Source organism: Dipteris shenzhenensis, chromosome 28, assembly GCF_047967505.1.
Source record: "Dipteris shenzhenensis isolate YYH24624 ecotype China chromosome 28, Dip_SZ_1.0, whole genome shotgun sequence".
Taxonomy (NCBI): Eukaryota; Viridiplantae; Streptophyta; class Polypodiopsida; order Gleicheniales; family Dipteridaceae; genus Dipteris; species Dipteris shenzhenensis.
This window is the reverse complement of record NC_141623.1, coordinates 14,758,190-14,775,734: the sequence shown is the minus strand read 5'-3', so window position 1 is coordinate 14,775,734 and position 17,545 is coordinate 14,758,190. Positions and strand designations below refer to the sequence as shown.

Genomic DNA, 17,545 nt, shown 5'->3' with positions numbered 1-17,545 from the left:
AAATATAGATTCTGCGTGTATGAGAGTGACTCAAAAGCTTTTCCAACATCTATTGTTTTTGTAGGGAGTTCCATTGTCACAAGTTGGTGATCTTGTTAAATGATAGACCATTGACTCTTATTTCCATTCTCTTTGGAGGAACTATAGAGGTTTCCATCTAAGCTTAACATGCTATTATTATGGTTTAACACTTATATTCTATGACATTTAAGAGCTTCCATAGAATATCATCTCATTGAGAAGATTTTTCTAGACACCTCAAGCCTAAGAGCTTACCCACCATTTGTTCCTCTAGCATCTCCTTCAATGGGTCCAAGCCTAGCACCTCTACTAGCTAGAAATCCAAATCCTTGTTAACTTAAACCTTTTAATGGCTTGTTAAAGTGTTTGTAAATTTAACTGCCCCAAAAGAGATACTTAAATAACTTCTTTGAAGAAAAAGAAGTTAGTTGTAGAAATTTAATGGTTAAGGGTGAGTAGTGGGAATGCCACTTTAAGCAAAATTCTTGTTAAGAAACTTTGATAGTCAAGATCAACTCAAAATTATACAACATGGATACTCGTTTGAAAGGTCTTGAAAAGAAGAATCCATTGTGATACTAACCTTCAAAGAATGGACTTTGGATTGATGAAAAAAACCTTAAAAGATTTAGTAAAGGCCAACTATTAGTGCTTAGCATATTGGGTGCAAATGGAAATGTAATTCCCCTGTAAAGCTTATCTTTATCTTCATGGAATTGGTTATGTTAAGTTCACTAACATAACCTAGGGGTAGGGGGGGAAAGTTTAACCCTTATTTGGAGGAACCGTAGAGGTTTCCATCCTTAACATGCTATTATGCATGGTTTAACACTTATATTCTGTGACATTTAAGAACTTCCATAAAATATCATCTCGTTGAGAACATTTTTCTAGACATCTCAAGCCTAAGAGCTTACCCACCATTGGTTCCTCTCATTCAATGGGTCCAAGCCTAGCACCTCCACCAGCTAGAAATCCATTGGAAAGTGTAGAATACTATTTATTCACACAAGGAATAGGAGTTGTCTTTTTAGGGTGATGATTGATTGACACTCAAACTAGCCATGGTGTCAAACTCTGCATCTGTAGGTTGAGGAGGTAGATACAAATGTTTGTGAGAAGGGGAAATCCACAGCCATGGCTATTAATAAAATTATTCGAACAGAGGGTTATCAAAGTGAATATGGATATAACAAAAAAATTTATAGACATTCTTACAAATGAGTGATAATCTGCCATGTGATAGTAAAGCAACCTCACCTACATTTGGAAATTGGGACATCAGGTCTACTATGGTTTGTGTGTTGTGTGCCTTTTTTAATGTTTTCACATTAGTAGTAGCGAGAGCCTTGAACTTGTTGGTGAGTATCTGATCGAAATTTGTAATCATGTCCTTTACCTCATTCATAGTATTGTTATAAGGAGGTATCAAATGGAGGTGCTGGATCAAATGGATGGACAATAGTTAGGGGCACTAGTGCAAGAGCTCCCACCTATTTGGGCATAAGTTGCTTGAAAAATTATTTTAAAATAATTGTCTATTTGATATCCTTGATTCCCTAAACGATGTGGTTTTTGGATGGACCTTTGTTGATAATCTAATTGCAATGTTGGTTTAAACACTGGTTAATTAAAAAAAAACAATTGCAATTGCCATGATTAGTGTTCACCGAAAACCTACAAACCATATAGAATGAACCTGCAACATTGTAATCTTCACCAATAAAATACATTTTCTCAATTTTGTAAAATCTGTAAAACTGTAGGCAATTTGGTTATATTGTAGCTTAAAAATCGGCAAATTCTCAAGAAAAACCTTCAAAACAGTAGGATGCCACGTGAGCAGTGAGCTTTCTTCCAGAGCGATCGGGAAGACTCCTTTTTTGAACACTATAGTATAGTATGAAAAGCTTGCTGTACAAAAGCTTGGTGGCTATGGCGTTCTTCTAGTCTGCCCTTCCTCTCCATCGCCTCATTTTCTCCTCCCCCCCCTCATCTTCGCTCCCTTTCCCCTTCCTTCCTTTTGGATATGGATATCCATCGCTTTGGCTTGGAGGATTTGGACGCTCGTCTCGTCAAGCCTCGCCGATCTGGCGTCACGGAGATCAGGGGGCCGTATTACTCTGTCATGGGCCCGCGTTGTATCCAGGTTTTTTGTGTTTCATACGTTGATCAACACTGAAATGAGTGTATGCAGTGCTAGATTCGTTTGGCCTTGAGTAGGATCAGTTTTAGCCCGATAGCGTGAAAGCCATAGCGGGGTGGTTTTGTGTGATCCAATGGCTGTTTTTTTTTTTGAGAATTGATCTTTGGAAACGACCTACCGTGCTTTGCCGCGATGCTCATCATTATCGAGCAAAACGAGCATTCCAAAACTTTGCACCTGTTTTTCATATTGTATCTGTGGAAAAGAATCGCGCGGCTAGGGGACCTACAAGTATTCGTAAATGCCACAAGAGTGTAATGTGTTTTCTGAGCAAAGCAATGGTTTTCTCTAGGACTGAAACTCGATGTCATGCGAAAACGAGATCTTGCATTTGATGTGCTAGAAGTGTAAAATCCACAAAAGTTTCTTCTCTGCTTTCTCGTTTACACTTGAAGAAAACAGGGATTTTGAATAGATGGTACCCGTACCCCCCTTCAATCGCCTCGCTGAAGCGCTTCGAGGGACTTAGGCTGCTCGCATGGTTTTGAACTCAACAGGAGCACATCCCTTAATGTAAACATGTTGTCTCGTTTACAGGGATTTAAATATATACTACCCGTGCGTTCAAGTGTCGATTGATCGCTAGACTGCTTCGAGCATGCTCCTGGACTTGGTTTGAACTCAAAATAGGAGCACGTTACCTTAAATTAAACATGTAGTCCGTGTTATAGGGAATTTGGTTCAATTTTCAAGGTTATTGTGAAATGCTCAGAATCCCAGACGACCTTGAGTCGTTGATTTTAACTTTTCTCCCTTTTATTCATCATTGGTTACAACGTTGAACATGGTAACCGTCCTGCATGGCCTGACAATTGGCTTCATGCTCCCCCCTTACGTTGAAACCTGCACATACGGCTTCATCCGAGACACATGTGCACAAGTCACACTTTGATTCAGACAGTCGTCAGAGCTTGTAGGTGTAGATTCGAATCCACTGCAGAACTCGTGGGGGTTGGTAGCATCTGCTTTATTGTCTTGTTCAGCCTCGCTGTGCGATCAATCGTCTAATGATGATGTGCACGGGAGAAGGACAGTGTTACTCCAAGGCAAGCAGCCAGGATTGACATCACTTGTGACTTGAAATTTGTACCCTGATCTGAAAGAAATGTGTGGGACATGCGTGTCTTGCCAATGACATTGTCGATGAGGAACTTTGCGAGTGTGTCGGCGGAAATGTCTGGGACTGCTGCTGCAGCTTCACACACCGAGTAAGATACTCCATGAGCACAATGACGTACTTGTTACCCGTCAATGATTGTGGAAACGGACCGATGACGTCCGATGAGATGAGCTCGTAACAGTTGGGAGACGTGAATGCTTTGAAGTAACCCTGGGGGTTTAGAGAAAGGAGGCTTGGTAGCTTGACAAATTGCACATGCCCGCAAATGGTTAGCTACATAGGATCGCATATGGCCAATAGTACTGTGTTGGATTGCCTGGAGGACTTATGGATTCCTAAATGACTAAAGGATGCGAATGAAAGTAATCGATGAATTGAAGCGAAGGGACCGTGGGACATATAAACGTGTTTCAGTATTCCTGGATATGAAATACAACAGGCTGGAAGTTATTTTTATATGTGCACGGTGCAGGCTGTCGGAGATTGGAAACCATTTATGTGGACAATAGGGTCATTCTGTTGGAAAGTCGGAAAAGAGGTAAGATCGACAGGTTGACGTTAGACGCTATGGGTAATGTATTTGGACTGACAAAGTATAATCTTTATTAGAATCGACTTCGGTCAAAGAATGTTGACTTGGGTTAACTAAGAATAAGTTATATTGTTTTGCTTTTGCTTTGCATTGGTAAAAGAGAACTCTGGGGTTGCCCACAAGGGACTAGGATTAGTCCAAGAACCAGGAATGCATGCATTTCGCTAACCTCTAATGAACTTTAATGGGTTAAGTGTTGGTGGTTATGTGGGACTTAGAAGAGTGCAAAAAGGCCCACAAATGATGGAGCAAGTGCCAAAAAGCAGGTCCCTCAAGGCCAAAAAGCAAGAAGAAGATGGCGCCATTAAGGAGGGCTCCATGGGGTTCTAAAAACAGCATAAAAGCTGCCTTGAGGTGGGATAAAAGCAAGATAGCTCAGCTTTTTTAAAAAGTAGCTTTAGGAAGGCAGGTCTATTTGTGTTAGGCCAAGTTTAAAAGAAGGGTCTCCTTGCTCCTAGATTCATTCAAGGTTGTACTCAGCTTCCTGCTCTTCTCAGAGCCGGTTGTACAAAGTAATATTCTATTGCAATAAAGACCTTGGGGGGGGGGGGGCAGCCCTTATTTCGGGCCCCTAATGTGGTGTATTGTCTTCTTCTCTCTCTCCCAGACACCTTCTCTTGTTGCGAAGCACTTTTTTTTGTCTCTCCACGCCTCCCCCCATTGTGCTGTGATTGATTCCAAGGCGGAAATCCTTTCCAGTTTGCACGCGTGAGCTTCCTAGAGAGAGAGAGCCTGTTGCGATTTGAATTTCGTCCACCAAAGGGGCTGAACGGCTGCTGCGATAAGGGTTTTCAGCCCTCATCAGTGTTCCACACCGGCTGCGATTTGAGTCCAAGACTTGATTGCGATTTGTACTAGGAGGCTAGACCTAATTGCGATTTGTTCCAGTAGGCCAGTATATGCTGCGATTGCCAGATTGGATTGCGAACAGCTTACTAGAGCTCCTAGTTACTGCGATTTTGTGCCTTGAGTCAATTCCAGTGGCATCAGAGCACGGTTTTGCCACTTTCCTTGGTGGCAACAATCCAAAGACTCATCTATTTGAGGCAGGACACTTGTGATTTTGTAGGATCCTCTGCTTGAGCTCATCGCAATTCAATTTGGGTTAGCATATCTAAAAATTTCTTTCATATTTGGCCCAAACCGTGGACTAGTGGTTGAATCATACAACCAAAAGCCACTCCCATCCTTACTTCATCGCGCATCGGGCCGTCTCCTGTCTTCACCCGTATGGCCTACCTCCTTGGAAGGAGTTGTGTTTTGCAGTTGGTTGTTTTAGGCTCAGCCAAGCTTGATTCAGTGGGTTCGATTTTTCATCTCCCACATCATGGTTTCAGAATGAGGCAATTTAGTCACAAGGCGGCCCAGTATGAGACGTCCTATTGCAATTAATGAAGATCTCGATGAAGAATTCATGAAAGGAAGAATCCAAGAGTTCCAGTCCTTGAGAAAGATACCTCGATTTCAGCACTTGTTCGAGTATATGATACCACATAACGTTCCTCCTTCCCACAGAAAAGGAATCGGTCATAAATCTCCTTCAGATTTTAAAGAATCTCCTAGGCAACATTGTGCCTCAGGGAAGCATTTCCGAAGCTCTCCTTTAGTTCAAAGATATTCAGATTCGAAGAAAAGACGACGGAGTCCCAATCCTCATGGAAGAAGAAATAGAAAGCATCGACAAAGATCTCGCAGCTTCAGGCCATCATCTTCTGTTGCTAAAGTCCAATATAGGTAGGAGAGCCGGCTACTAGGAGATGCTCCTCCTGCTCTTCTTCTACTTCTTCCTCCTCTTCATCCCGAGAGCGTTCTTCTCATGGGGGCAAAAGGAGGAAGACGAGAAAAAGATGGACTCCAAAGGAGGCAAGTTCGTCACATTGATGGAAAGTATGGGGCAAGTGAGAAAGCTTTGAACTTCATCCAACAGTTCGACATAGCTTTCCAAACAGGACACTATCATGAGAAATCACAATTGAAGATTGTAAGCCTCCATCTTACAAGCAATGCTAGAGCATGGTGGGGAGCTCTTCTAGTGGTGGATGAGGCACCCAACAAGTGGAAAAGTTTTAAGAAGGAAGTTTTTCGAGCAATTCTTGACTAAGAATTTTTATGATGATGTTCAGAAAACTTAGGAGAGTGTATCCATGACAGCTATGGATATGGTTGAGACTTACAATCAGAAGCTCTTTTCAGCGTACCTCCAGATTACTCCCATCAAGGAAATTTCAGAAAAGTCAAAGATTCGGAAGTACCGGGCTGGTCTGCATCCAAGTATTTGTACCCAAGTGAGCATTGAACTTAAGACAAAGCTGCGAGATTTGATGCTCTCAGCTCTAGTGATTGAAGAAATGAAGAAAGATTTGATACAGACGATGGCTGCCTCAAAAGGTAAAGATGGAGAAACCTTCAAAAGGAACACGACCGACAGTTCAGGGACAATTTAGATGCCGAGGGGTCCATTGAAGCCCTACAAAGGAAAGGCGAAGTTTTTACCATAGCGACTAGAGGCCTTCCGAAAGGAGAGAAACTGTTTCCATTGTGGAAAAGAAGGGCATTCGGTTGCCCAGTGCTCCTGAAAAGCCTACGAATTTGAGGGAAGAGAAAACGCCCAAAGAACCGTCAAAGCCTTTGGCGGGAAGAGTCCGTAATATGTTGGGAAGAGCCACTAATCTAGAAGCTTGAGAACTTTGCCTCTCATGGGGTAAAGTAAGAGACCAGAATGCTTTGATCTTATTCGATCTAGGAGCTACATACAATTTCATCTCAGAAGACTTAGCTTTGATGCTAAGAATCAAGACTAGATGCGGAACATGTTTTTGAAGGGAATGCAGTTAAAGTCACTCCATTGATTGTAAAGCTCAGAATTCATATCCAGGACTATGTGGACCATGAGGAGTTCTATGTTTCACCCCTCAAATATTATGATGTCATTTTGGGTATGCCATGGCTTCACAGAAAGGAAGTAAATCTTGACATCAAGGCAAGAACTCTTAGTTTCATCACAAAAACAAGGAGCACAAGATCTTGGCCAAAGGAAGAAACAAGACAATCCCAATTGTATCTAATATTTCTATTGCTAAATCAATAAAATCAGCTTTTTTTGCAAACCTTGTTTTCGTATAGGTGAACCTCAAGTGGAAGTCGATCTTGTTGAAAGATAAAAACTTCAGTTTCTTGATTCTTTCAAAGATTGTTTCTTAGATTCTCTTCCAGGAGAGCTTCCTCTTGAGCGGCCAGAAGATCATGTCAAGCTCATTTTAGGAAGTGAGCCTCCTAATCGACCACTTTATCGCGTGAGCGTTGTTAGAAATTATCCAACAGAGGGTACGCACAGCGGAAGACTGATAGTAATGCCCAGGAGCTCACACAGTGTGGTGTGGGATGTGGAATCACAAACTTCTTAACTTATGTGCATAAAATAGATGTGCAGACTCATCAATAGACAATGAACCAGCCAGATAGAGAAACCACCAAAATAATATATTTCCATCCAAAACTATGGACACAATACAAAATAGATAGATCCAGAGTCCCACCAATGGTGTGGTCCTCTGATCTAACCACAAGGTCCTCCTATTTGCTAGCTATCTCTAGACTCGAGCCCGAACATGAGCGCCTCAGTTTTGTACTATTGCTGACGTCATCCGTGACCCGTTCCAGCAAGACAGTCTTCCATGGATTTGCTCCTGACAGCTAGGTTCTTTTCTTTGGCTTACTGCCCACATGGCAGCCCATGTGCTGCCCATGTGGCAGCCCCATGCTATGCTTCTCTCTGCCTCTATGGCAGCCATTGTGCTGCCCATGTGGCCTAATCATTCCTTGGTCTCCCTCCCCCATGCTCTCCTCATTTGGGGGCTTATAGATGGGGAGGTGACCATTCCAACACCCCCTCTCACCGACACATCTCGGCCCAATGCCAAGACATCGATGACGATGCTCCAGTATCTCCCTGGTCGTAGTCCTCTGGAACACTTCGATGTCGAAATCTTTTCCTGGCTTTTCATCCAGTGGCTCCTGCTCCACCAGGTTTGGTTCCGCTCCCGCACACCATCCTGGTACACAGGTCCATCTTTGGTAGCACCTCATGGCACCACCTCCTTCAGTCACGTTCCCGCCTTTGAACTCTAGCAATCCAGCCGTCACGATCTTCTAGTTGTCCCTCTCATAATGAGTGAACCACCTGGAGTCTTCTAGGCACCATGCTCTTAGGGTCTGTTTCAACCTGTCCTTCCTTTGGCAAGGTCTCCAACCAATGAATATTTCCAGATAACCTGGACCATGAACTCTCACTAAGTTCTGAAGCAGGTACTCTTTTGGCTTCAGTACTCTTTGTCCATCACCTTCTAGCAATATGCGTTCGAGATTTGAAGAAGCACCAATACTTCCCCTTCTGCCTTCGAAGAAGGCCAATTCCTTCCAATCTCGTATCACCTGAGACAAATGAAGAACAGAGTCTCTCCACAGCATGCTATAAAGGCTCAAATGCAAAATATCAAGTACATACCAGACTGTTGTACTGTTTGTGTGTTTGCCCTGAAAGCAAACCCTGTACCTCATTGAGGCACCCACCAAGAGCCTGTGTAATCCTGCACTGTTCCCTTTTGAAGTACAACATCCATCTGACCATGAGAACCCAGGGCCTTCCATGGAATCCACCCTCGTGTCAGTGTTGACAGTCACACACCTGGAAGGTACCAAGCCCTCCATGCTGTCCTTCACTTTCACAAAGGCATCTGACTTCTTGTTGACCCACATCTCTATGTCAAACATCCTCACTGTGATTTCTGGATCAACATATCTGACCTCGGTAACACTCGGTGATGTCACCAGGAACAACTCTTTGATTACCACATTTGCTTTGGCCTCTCCCTCTGAATTTGAGTCGGACTCCTTTTTGTTTTTCTGATCTGCCTTTTTCTTTGTGCAGTCCTTTGCAAAATGTCCTGGTGTATCACAGTACAAACACTTCTTCTTCTGCTTCCTTTTCGAAGTCTCCTTGTTGTCAAAGTTGTTTTTCTTGGACTTGCCATCATTAGGCTTGCTCTTTCCTTTGCCAACGGAATCCTTCGCCAGCATTGCCTTGTCGTCTTTGTCCTCATTGTCGAGCTTTTCCCGAGCTTCCTCCTGTAGCAGTAATGGACCCAACTCCTCAAACGTCAGAGGTTTGGTTCTCTGTCGTGTTGTCACAGTCGTAACAAAGCTCTTGAAACTCCGAGGTAGTCTCCTCAGTACCATCAAGGCCAAATGGCATGAGTCTGTCTTCAGACCAATTGCTGCCAGTTGATTCCTCACCATCTTGACCTTCGTCAAGTGGCTATGTACCGTATCTCCTTCTTCCATATCAAGATTGTAGAGTTGATGCTGAAGAAGCAAAATCTGGGAGGTGTTGTCCGTCTCGTACAAATCCTTCAGAGTGGCCTACGCCTCTATTGACGTCTCGGCCATCTGGATATGTGGAAGAACAGAGTCCGCTGTAGTCCTTATGATTAATGCCAGGGCATGGGCATCTCTATCTTCCCAAGCTTCGAGCTCCTCTCTATCTACTGCCATGAATATCTTCCCTTGCCTATCCACTATGTCCTCCGGCTTCGCCTCCACTCCCGTGGTCAGCTTCCACAACTTTCGAGCCACTAAATGACTCCGGATCTTCACTTTCCAGATCGGGTAGTTGTTCCCGTCCAGTTTCCCGGACTCTCCAAAGTTAGGGATAGTGAATGAGAGAAAACTGGGGGAGGAGGAAGGGAGAGCAGGGGCTGAAGAGGCTGTAGAGGTCGACATCTTTGCTGTTATACTACACAGCAAAGTCAACCAAACTCAATTTTTAGTAGACCAGAACTCTGAACGCACTTGATTGAACCTGAGTCACCCTCCTTCTCGCAAGGGCACAATCCGATTCCCAAGAGCTTATGAATCAGGGTCGTCCTTCAGCAAGGTCCCTGCCTTCAGGCTCCTACACCTGCGAGCCTCCTACTTGGGCTCTGATACCATGTTAGAAATTATCCAACAGAGGGTACGCAAGGGTCTGAATCAGGGTCATCCTTTAGCAAGGTCCCTGCCTTCAGGCTCCTACATCTGTGAGCCTCCTACTTGGGCGATTCCCAAGAGCTTCTGAATCAGGGTCGTCCTTCAGCAAGGTCCGTGCCTTCAGGCTCCTACACCTGTGAGCCTCTTACTTGGGCTCTGATACCATGTTAGAAATTATCCAACAGAGGGTACGCAGAGCGGAAGATTGATAGTAATGCCCAGGAGCTCACACAGTGTGGTGTGGGATGTGGAATCACAAACTTCTTAACTTATGTGCATAAAATAGATGTGCAGACTCATCAATCGACAATAAACCAGCCAGATAGAGAAACCACCAAAATAATATATTTCCGTCCAAAACTATGGACACAATACAAAATAGATAGATCCAGAGTCCCACCAATGGTGTGGTCCTCTGATCTAACCACAAGGTCCTCCTATCTGCTGGCTATCTCTAGACTCGAGCCCGAACGTGTGCGCCTCAGTTCCGTACTACTGCTGACGTCATCCGTGACCTGTTCCAGCAAGACAGTCCTCCATGGATCTGCTCCTGACAGCCAGGTTCTTTTCTTTGGCTTACTGCCCACATGGCAGCCCATGTGCTGCCCATGTGGCAGCCCCATGCTATGCTTCTCTCTGCCCCTATGGCAGCCATTGTGCTGCCCATGTGGCCTAATCATTCCTTGGTCTCCCTCCCCCATGCTCTCCTCATTTGGGGGCTTATAGATGGGGAGGTGACCATTCCAACAAGCGTACCACAAACCGAAGAAATCATGGCACAGGTAGAGGATCTACTTTCTCCTCACCCTTCTGTTCACTCTTGCTTTTAGTTCAAAAGAAAGATGGCTCCTATTATATGTGTGTGGATTATAGAGCTTTCAACAAAATGACGGTCAAGAATAGGTTTCCAATCTGTCGCATAGACGATATATTGGATAGACTTTAAAAGGGGTCACAATCTTCAATCGTATTGATTTGAAAAGTGGGTACCATCAGATAAGGATCCATCCATAGGATGTTCATAAGACAGCTTTTCGAACCACTTTCAGATTGTATGAGTTCTTGGTGATGCCCTTTGGGTTAACCAATGCACCAGCCATGTTTCACCGCATGATGGACACTTCACGGGTACTTCTTTGATGACATTGGTTTGGTTTTTTCAAAGACTGAAGAACAACATAAGGAGCACTTGGCCAATGTGTTTTAAGAACTTCGAAATCACAAGCTTTTTATTAATGGCAAGAAGAGTGAGTTTTTCCTTGATGAGATTCACTATCTCGGGCACATTATCTCTAAAGAAGGGATTCAGATAGATCCCGCCAAACAGACTTTGCTGATATAGCAGCCCCATTAGATGACTTGACCAAGAAATATGTAGTCTTTAGATGGGGAGAATGGCAAAGGACAGCTTTCAATACTCTTAAAGAAAAGTTAACAACTGAGCCGATCCTCATTGATAAACAGTTCAATGTGGACTGTGATGCATGTGGGGAGCGTGTAGGAGCTGCCCTTTATTAGGATGGTCGAGTTATAGATAATGAGAGTCGGAGGTTACGTGGCACAGAAAGATTCGAAAAAGAGATGCTAACGGTTATTCATGACCATTTGGAAGCATTATCTTCTAAGATCTGACTTTACACAGTCAAGACTGACCTCAGAGTCTCAGGTATATATTGACCCAGACAAAGACCTCCAAAAAGCAAATGAAATGGCCAACTTCTTGTCCATGTTTCATTTTCAGATTGTCTATACTCCAAGAGCCCGGAACAGGGTAGCAAATGCTTTATCCAGAAGGCCCTGTGTGAACAGTGTTACCATAGTTGGACCTCGAGGCCATGAAGGAGTTTTACCTACAGGATTTAGATCTCGGAGAGACCATGACTATCCAGATTGACCATCGTCTAATCATTCCATTGCTCAAAAAGCAACATCCTCCTAGACCTTGATGAGGTGAATTCTAGCTCCTTGCCTCTGGGCCCTTTCTTTTCTGTGTGATATACAATCTGTTCTGGTTGGAGAATCTCCTCCAGCTCTTCCACTTCTGGTGGCTCTTCTTGAACTGGTTATGTGGAATCTACTCCTTCGTACTTCTTGAGAGGACTCACATGAAAAGCATTGTGAATAGTCCAAGTCTCGAGTAACTCCAGTCGATATGCGACTTCATTTATGGACTCACAAACGTGGAAGGGCCCATAATATCGAGGAGACAGCTTTGGTATACTTTTTCTTTCCCTTTCATCTTTCTGAGACATGCTTTTTCAAACTTAACTAGCACCCAGTCTCCTTCTTGGAGATTCATCTCTCTGCTGTGCTTATATGCAACCTTCTTGAGATCTTTCAATTTGCTGTCCGAACGTGGGAAAAGGTTGTCCAAGTCTTGAACATACTTATCAGCTGCAAATATCTTGCCAGGTAAAAAGACGTGTGACAAAAGATCCCAATGCTGCCGGAGAGGTAGTAGAGAGAACTGATGTCAGCTGAGCGGAGTCCTCCAGTATCTGCTGGTAGTCCTCCCTGATATGTGCATATCGGGGGCACTGTAGAGCCACATGTGCCTCCGTCTCAACTGTCTGCATGTCACAAAGGGTACAGACTCTAGCATGTCTGGGCTGATGCATCCAAGCTCCCTTCTCAATTGCAAATGTATGAGATCTGGTACGAAACCTAGCTATGTTTCTGCGATATAGAAGGGGGATAGGTGTGCTAATATAAGGCTGAGCATGAGTCTCTATGGACATGTATGTGGACCAACATGTGGGATTTATGTTGTCTTGGTAATATTCCAGCTTTACCCTCTTTTCACTAGTCAGCCAGTGAGTTTGCAAAGTGCTCAGTGAAGACATTTGAAACTCTTGCATGGTGACCTTTTCAAGCGGCATGGTCAAATATGCTTCCACTTTCCATCTACTGAACCATTTTCTTATGCCTGTTGCCCATCCTGTACACATGACCTTACTTTTGTGGTTCTTTTGAAGCTTTGTGCTGGCATTCCATGCTTTATGAGGCAACCTATTAGGTTGCATTTGCTGCACCTCTATTAGGTATTGCATAACTCTGATCAGTGCATGAAATTCAATCGGCCTCCTTCCCGTTTCCAATAGAAGTACTGAGTTTAGAGTAGTGGGTTTGACACCAAGGTGTCGCCATAAGAAAGCCTTTTGCATTTTCTCAATATCATTCCATGTAGAGGCTGAAATACTGCCTCCCCATACTTCCACTCCATATAATACTGTCTGTACTACACAGAGAGAGAGAGAGAGAGAGAGAGAGAGAGAGAGAGAGAGAGAGAGATTTTATTCCTGTTTTTTGGACGATTTTGTTTTTGGATTTGTTTGTTTATTTTTGCTTAGTCACCTCCTTTTTTTCTTATTGATTTCTTGTTATTTTGTTTAGTTGACGTATTTCAGTAAGCAAAGGGTTTTCCTAAGAGAGTCCACGGGTCTTGAGAAACCCAGTATAGCTTCTTATGCTTGGGCATTGATGATGACATAAGTGTTGCTTTGCTTGCTAATTATGTCTACCTTTTGTTTTTCAATTATTTTCTTTGTAGAATTTTGGACTTTAGATCAACAAAAATCTAAATTTGTATGATTGGATGTATTCTAGTCTTACAAAGGTATATATAAAATTTGATTGTAGTACATGCTTTTTCAATTGGAGCTTGAATTGTGTTTCTATGACGATGTGTGTATCAAGATGTTGTCAAGGTAATCGACTAAAACTTCCTGTTGGATGAGGTCATGGGAAATGGCGTTTGTCATCCTGTGGAATGTATTGGGTGCATCGGATAGGCCGAAAGGCATCACTTCAAATTGGTACAAGCTTGAAGGAGTTCAAAAATCCATTTTTGGTGCATCGTCTGTATTAATCGGAATGTGCCAGTAGCCAGCTGCAAGATCAAAAGAAGTTAATATTTTAGAGGAGTCAACTAATCCAACAAGTCATCTAAATGAGGAAGATGGTAAACATCATGAACTGTGACCCCATTCAAAGGCTAGTAATCAATGCATAATCGGAGGTCACCATGAAGATGGCTTGATAATTTTCTTTTGTAACATCTCTTCTACTGCTCGGTTGATACATTCTACTTGCTTAGGCTATCTCCTCCGGATGGCCATCTTGATTGGAGTTGCGTCTTTTGTTCAGATATGATGAGTGACTCACGCAATTGTGCGAGCTGGTTGGTTAGGAGTGGCAATGACAAATGAGTGCTTGGGCAAAAGTTGTCGGACAACCTGGACTTGGAGTGAATGAGGGACATCATTGATGGTTTGTGAACATGAGATTGCGGACAGGGGACCCCAGTTGACCCATGGAATAGAGACATCATTGTGGATTGTGAGTGTATGACTCTTAAAGTCTAATGTAGCGGGATTGTTGGCTAACCGATCACAACCTAACGTAAGGGGGAACTTTGGGTAGGAGATGCACGGGGTGAGAAAATGATTGTTGACCAAGATGAAAATGGATATCTATGAGGGTATGGGACAAGTAGAGAAATTGATGTGTGCCTAAGGTCGCAGCTATGACATAGACTTGACGGTAATGGGCAGTTGAGGCTTGCAAGTGGGGTTGGGGTGCTTCGCAAAGCCAACCACTTTTTCGGGAGAGCGCATGTTTAATAGTAGGTGAAGATCGCATATTGTAGGACTTCCACAAAGCTTGGCGACATGCCCATATTTGTTGCAATTAAATCAATGAGGACTCCTCCATTGTCGGTGAATGCCATCATTTTCATCTATCAACTTTGCCGGCAGAGAAGAGGCCAATAGTCTTAGATTCGGGTGTCAATGGACGTACATGTCCAAAACGTGCAAACCAATCAATGATCCTTGTTGACGTGAAGGGTACTAGACACAGATGAAAAAGGATATTTGATGCGTTATGCAATCTGGACAGCTTCGAGGAAAGTCTTAGGCCGAAGGCCGACAAGCAATGTCATGGCAAAGCCTTGGCCAAAGAAAAAACAGTTTCATCTCATCCGTGCAATTGGTTGAGTTTGGCAATGAATTGGGCCATTGGTTCATGTTCTGGCTGCTGCAATTCTTGTAGCTATTGTGGAGTAGTCTGCGTCACCTTGTAGCAGTTGAGCCCGCAAACTGGGCCAATGTTGCTTAATGGATTCGTCCTGTTGCACAAACCATGTAGCAGCGATTCCCTCCATCAGTGTCCGAAGTTCCAAAGCTTCCCACTTGTCTGACTAGGAATGATAGTCAGCAATGTTCTCATTCCTCGTCTAACTAGGAATGATAGTCAGCAATGTTCTCATAATGATCAATCCAAACCATTACGTCTTTCATTGGCAAACCATTAAAGGCCTTTGGTCGGACTTTGTTATCCGTCTGTTGGCCATGGAAGACGAAGCATGATAAGAAGTGAAGAGTGACATGAGCGTCTGATTTGTGTGCGATAGCTGAGCCATGAGTGTGTAAACATTTCGGCCATGTGTTGTTTGGGCAGCTATTGGTAAGCGCGAGACTGATCAAGAGAAGGGGGGAACGACATTATGCCGCTGTCTCCACCAATTTGGATGTGAAATGCTTAGAATACCAGATGACCTTGAGTCGTGGTTTTCTCTCTTTATTCATCATGCAATTGCTTATGATGTCAACGTGGTTACAACCCTCATGCATGGCCCAACACGTGGCTTCAAGCTGATTGCCATGCATGGCCCAACATGTGGCTTCATGCTGACCCCCATCATAGTATCTTCATTTTATATATGATAATGTACTGATCATGTTGTTAGATGTATGCTTTTTATACATGATTATGTATCGATCATGGTGTTAGATGTGCAGTGAAGAGATATCGAGCTACAGCTAACAACCGAGCTCAGATTCATTTGAGGAGTTGCACATTAACTATTTAAAAGAAAATTATGTCATGAATACATATTCCTCACGACTTTAGGAAATTAAAAATGAAATGCTTCTAGGCTTCTTGAGCAGCTTACAAATTTTGAGTTAACACGTGTACAGTGGTTGTACCCTTTGAATGGCTTTGTGGGACTTAAAATCAGCAATAGAGTAGTTGAAGTAAGATCTTGGTAGTGTAAAATACCAATTTTGAGACTTGCTTGTATCGATATTGTTTTGCATGGATATTAGCTGAATGCTCCATTTGCATGTATAGTAAAACCCTTGATCGTAGCATGTCATGCAATTTTGGTAACATGCTTGGGAACTATTAGCTAATGTTTCTGATTGGAAACTCAATGAGACCGTTAGTAAGCCTAGTGCAACAATGATAGTGTACAAGCTAAAGGCGATCAAACCACACAAGAAACTCCAGAGTGGCACACTCAAGTCAATGTATTCCAACAATACAATGGGGCCTTCATTTATAGATAGCCTTAAGATCCACTCTACACATCAGCATGCCACTTGTCTACCTTATCTCACCTCATCCACCCATCTTTATCTTCTAGATCTTTCTTATCTCTCTAGAACTTGTGCATGTGCTCTTGTAGGCACCATTCTCTCAACATGCGTGTTTGGTGCTTGGCTCCACAAGGTGGTCCGGTCTTTTACATCGATGTTGGTTTTCTCTCTTTTGGTTGGACCACTCTTCCTCTCCTCTTCCTCTAGAGACACATTCACATGCTTATGTGCTTCTCGGCGCGCACATATTCTAACCCCCCTTGTGTGTCAACAATTGGAACATCTAGATTTGGGGTTTACAAAGCACCTTGGCTTTTATAAAATACCTTGTCTTGACATAGGCATCTTGGCCTTGACAAAGGAATCTTGGTCCTCCTCGACTACATCATATGGTGAGCTTACAACAATTGGGTATTTTAGAAGAGATGAGCATGGCTTATATACAATCTAGAATACTAAAAGGATGCGCTCAGCGCGTAGAGCTTGATCTGTTGAACATTTTTGCTTGATGCCAAACCCATCGGATGTGCGCTCTGCTCTCCCACCAAGATATGGAGCTCTGGCTAGTACTCGAGGAGGTGGAGGAGGTGTTGTGCGCCCCTCTTACGCGCATGCAGCTCAGAACCCACGGGGGGGCTTCTTTAGCTTTCCCCTAGGATCGTGTTTTGCTCTTAGCACTGCCGGTGCAGATGGGCCCGTGGCCGCGGGAGATATACACAAAGCCCCATCCGCTCCTCCTCTCTAGTGCAGATACGAGCTTGGAAACTCTGGTAAAGACCAAGTACTCGCATGAGCCCCTGGAAAGTCAACTGGAAGTATCCAACTAGCTGAGCGGCGCATGGAATGCAAGCGTGACGTCATTGAACCCACTCCTACCAGCAAAGGAGGAACCAATCATGGAGATAAAGATGGAGCCCCTAGAGGACATGCAGATCAAAGCAGAGCCAAACCTTCCACAATCAGCAGAGATACTTCAAGAAAAGACGGACGACAGCACCATAAAATTCCTTATGGATCAAAAGTTATAATCATTTGATTTTTGGCTCAAATTTTGTGCAAGGATGATGAGATGGCAATGTGGATGATGTTGGTAATCAACCAACAGAGGGTATGCACAGCAGAAGACTGATGGAATAGCCCAAGAGCTCACACAGTGTGTGTGGTGAGTGGAATCACAAACTTCTTAAACTTATGTGCAT

General features: G+C 43.5%; 1 protein-coding gene across 1 annotated transcript in view; it reads left to right on the top strand.

Annotated features, from left to right (window-relative positions):
• Positions 1–1,881: 1,881 nt before the first annotated feature.
• Positions 1,882–17,545, top strand: part of HSA32 (Aldolase-type TIM barrel family protein) — a 45,425-nt gene continuing 29,761 nt past the window's right edge. Inside the window, exon 1 of the mRNA XM_087400128.1 lies at positions 1,882–2,170. Within this exon, the coding sequence (XP_087256254.1) occupies positions 2,051–2,170 (120 nt within the window). The 5' untranslated portion in view covers positions 1,882–2,050. The remainder of the gene's footprint in view (positions 2,171–17,545) is intronic.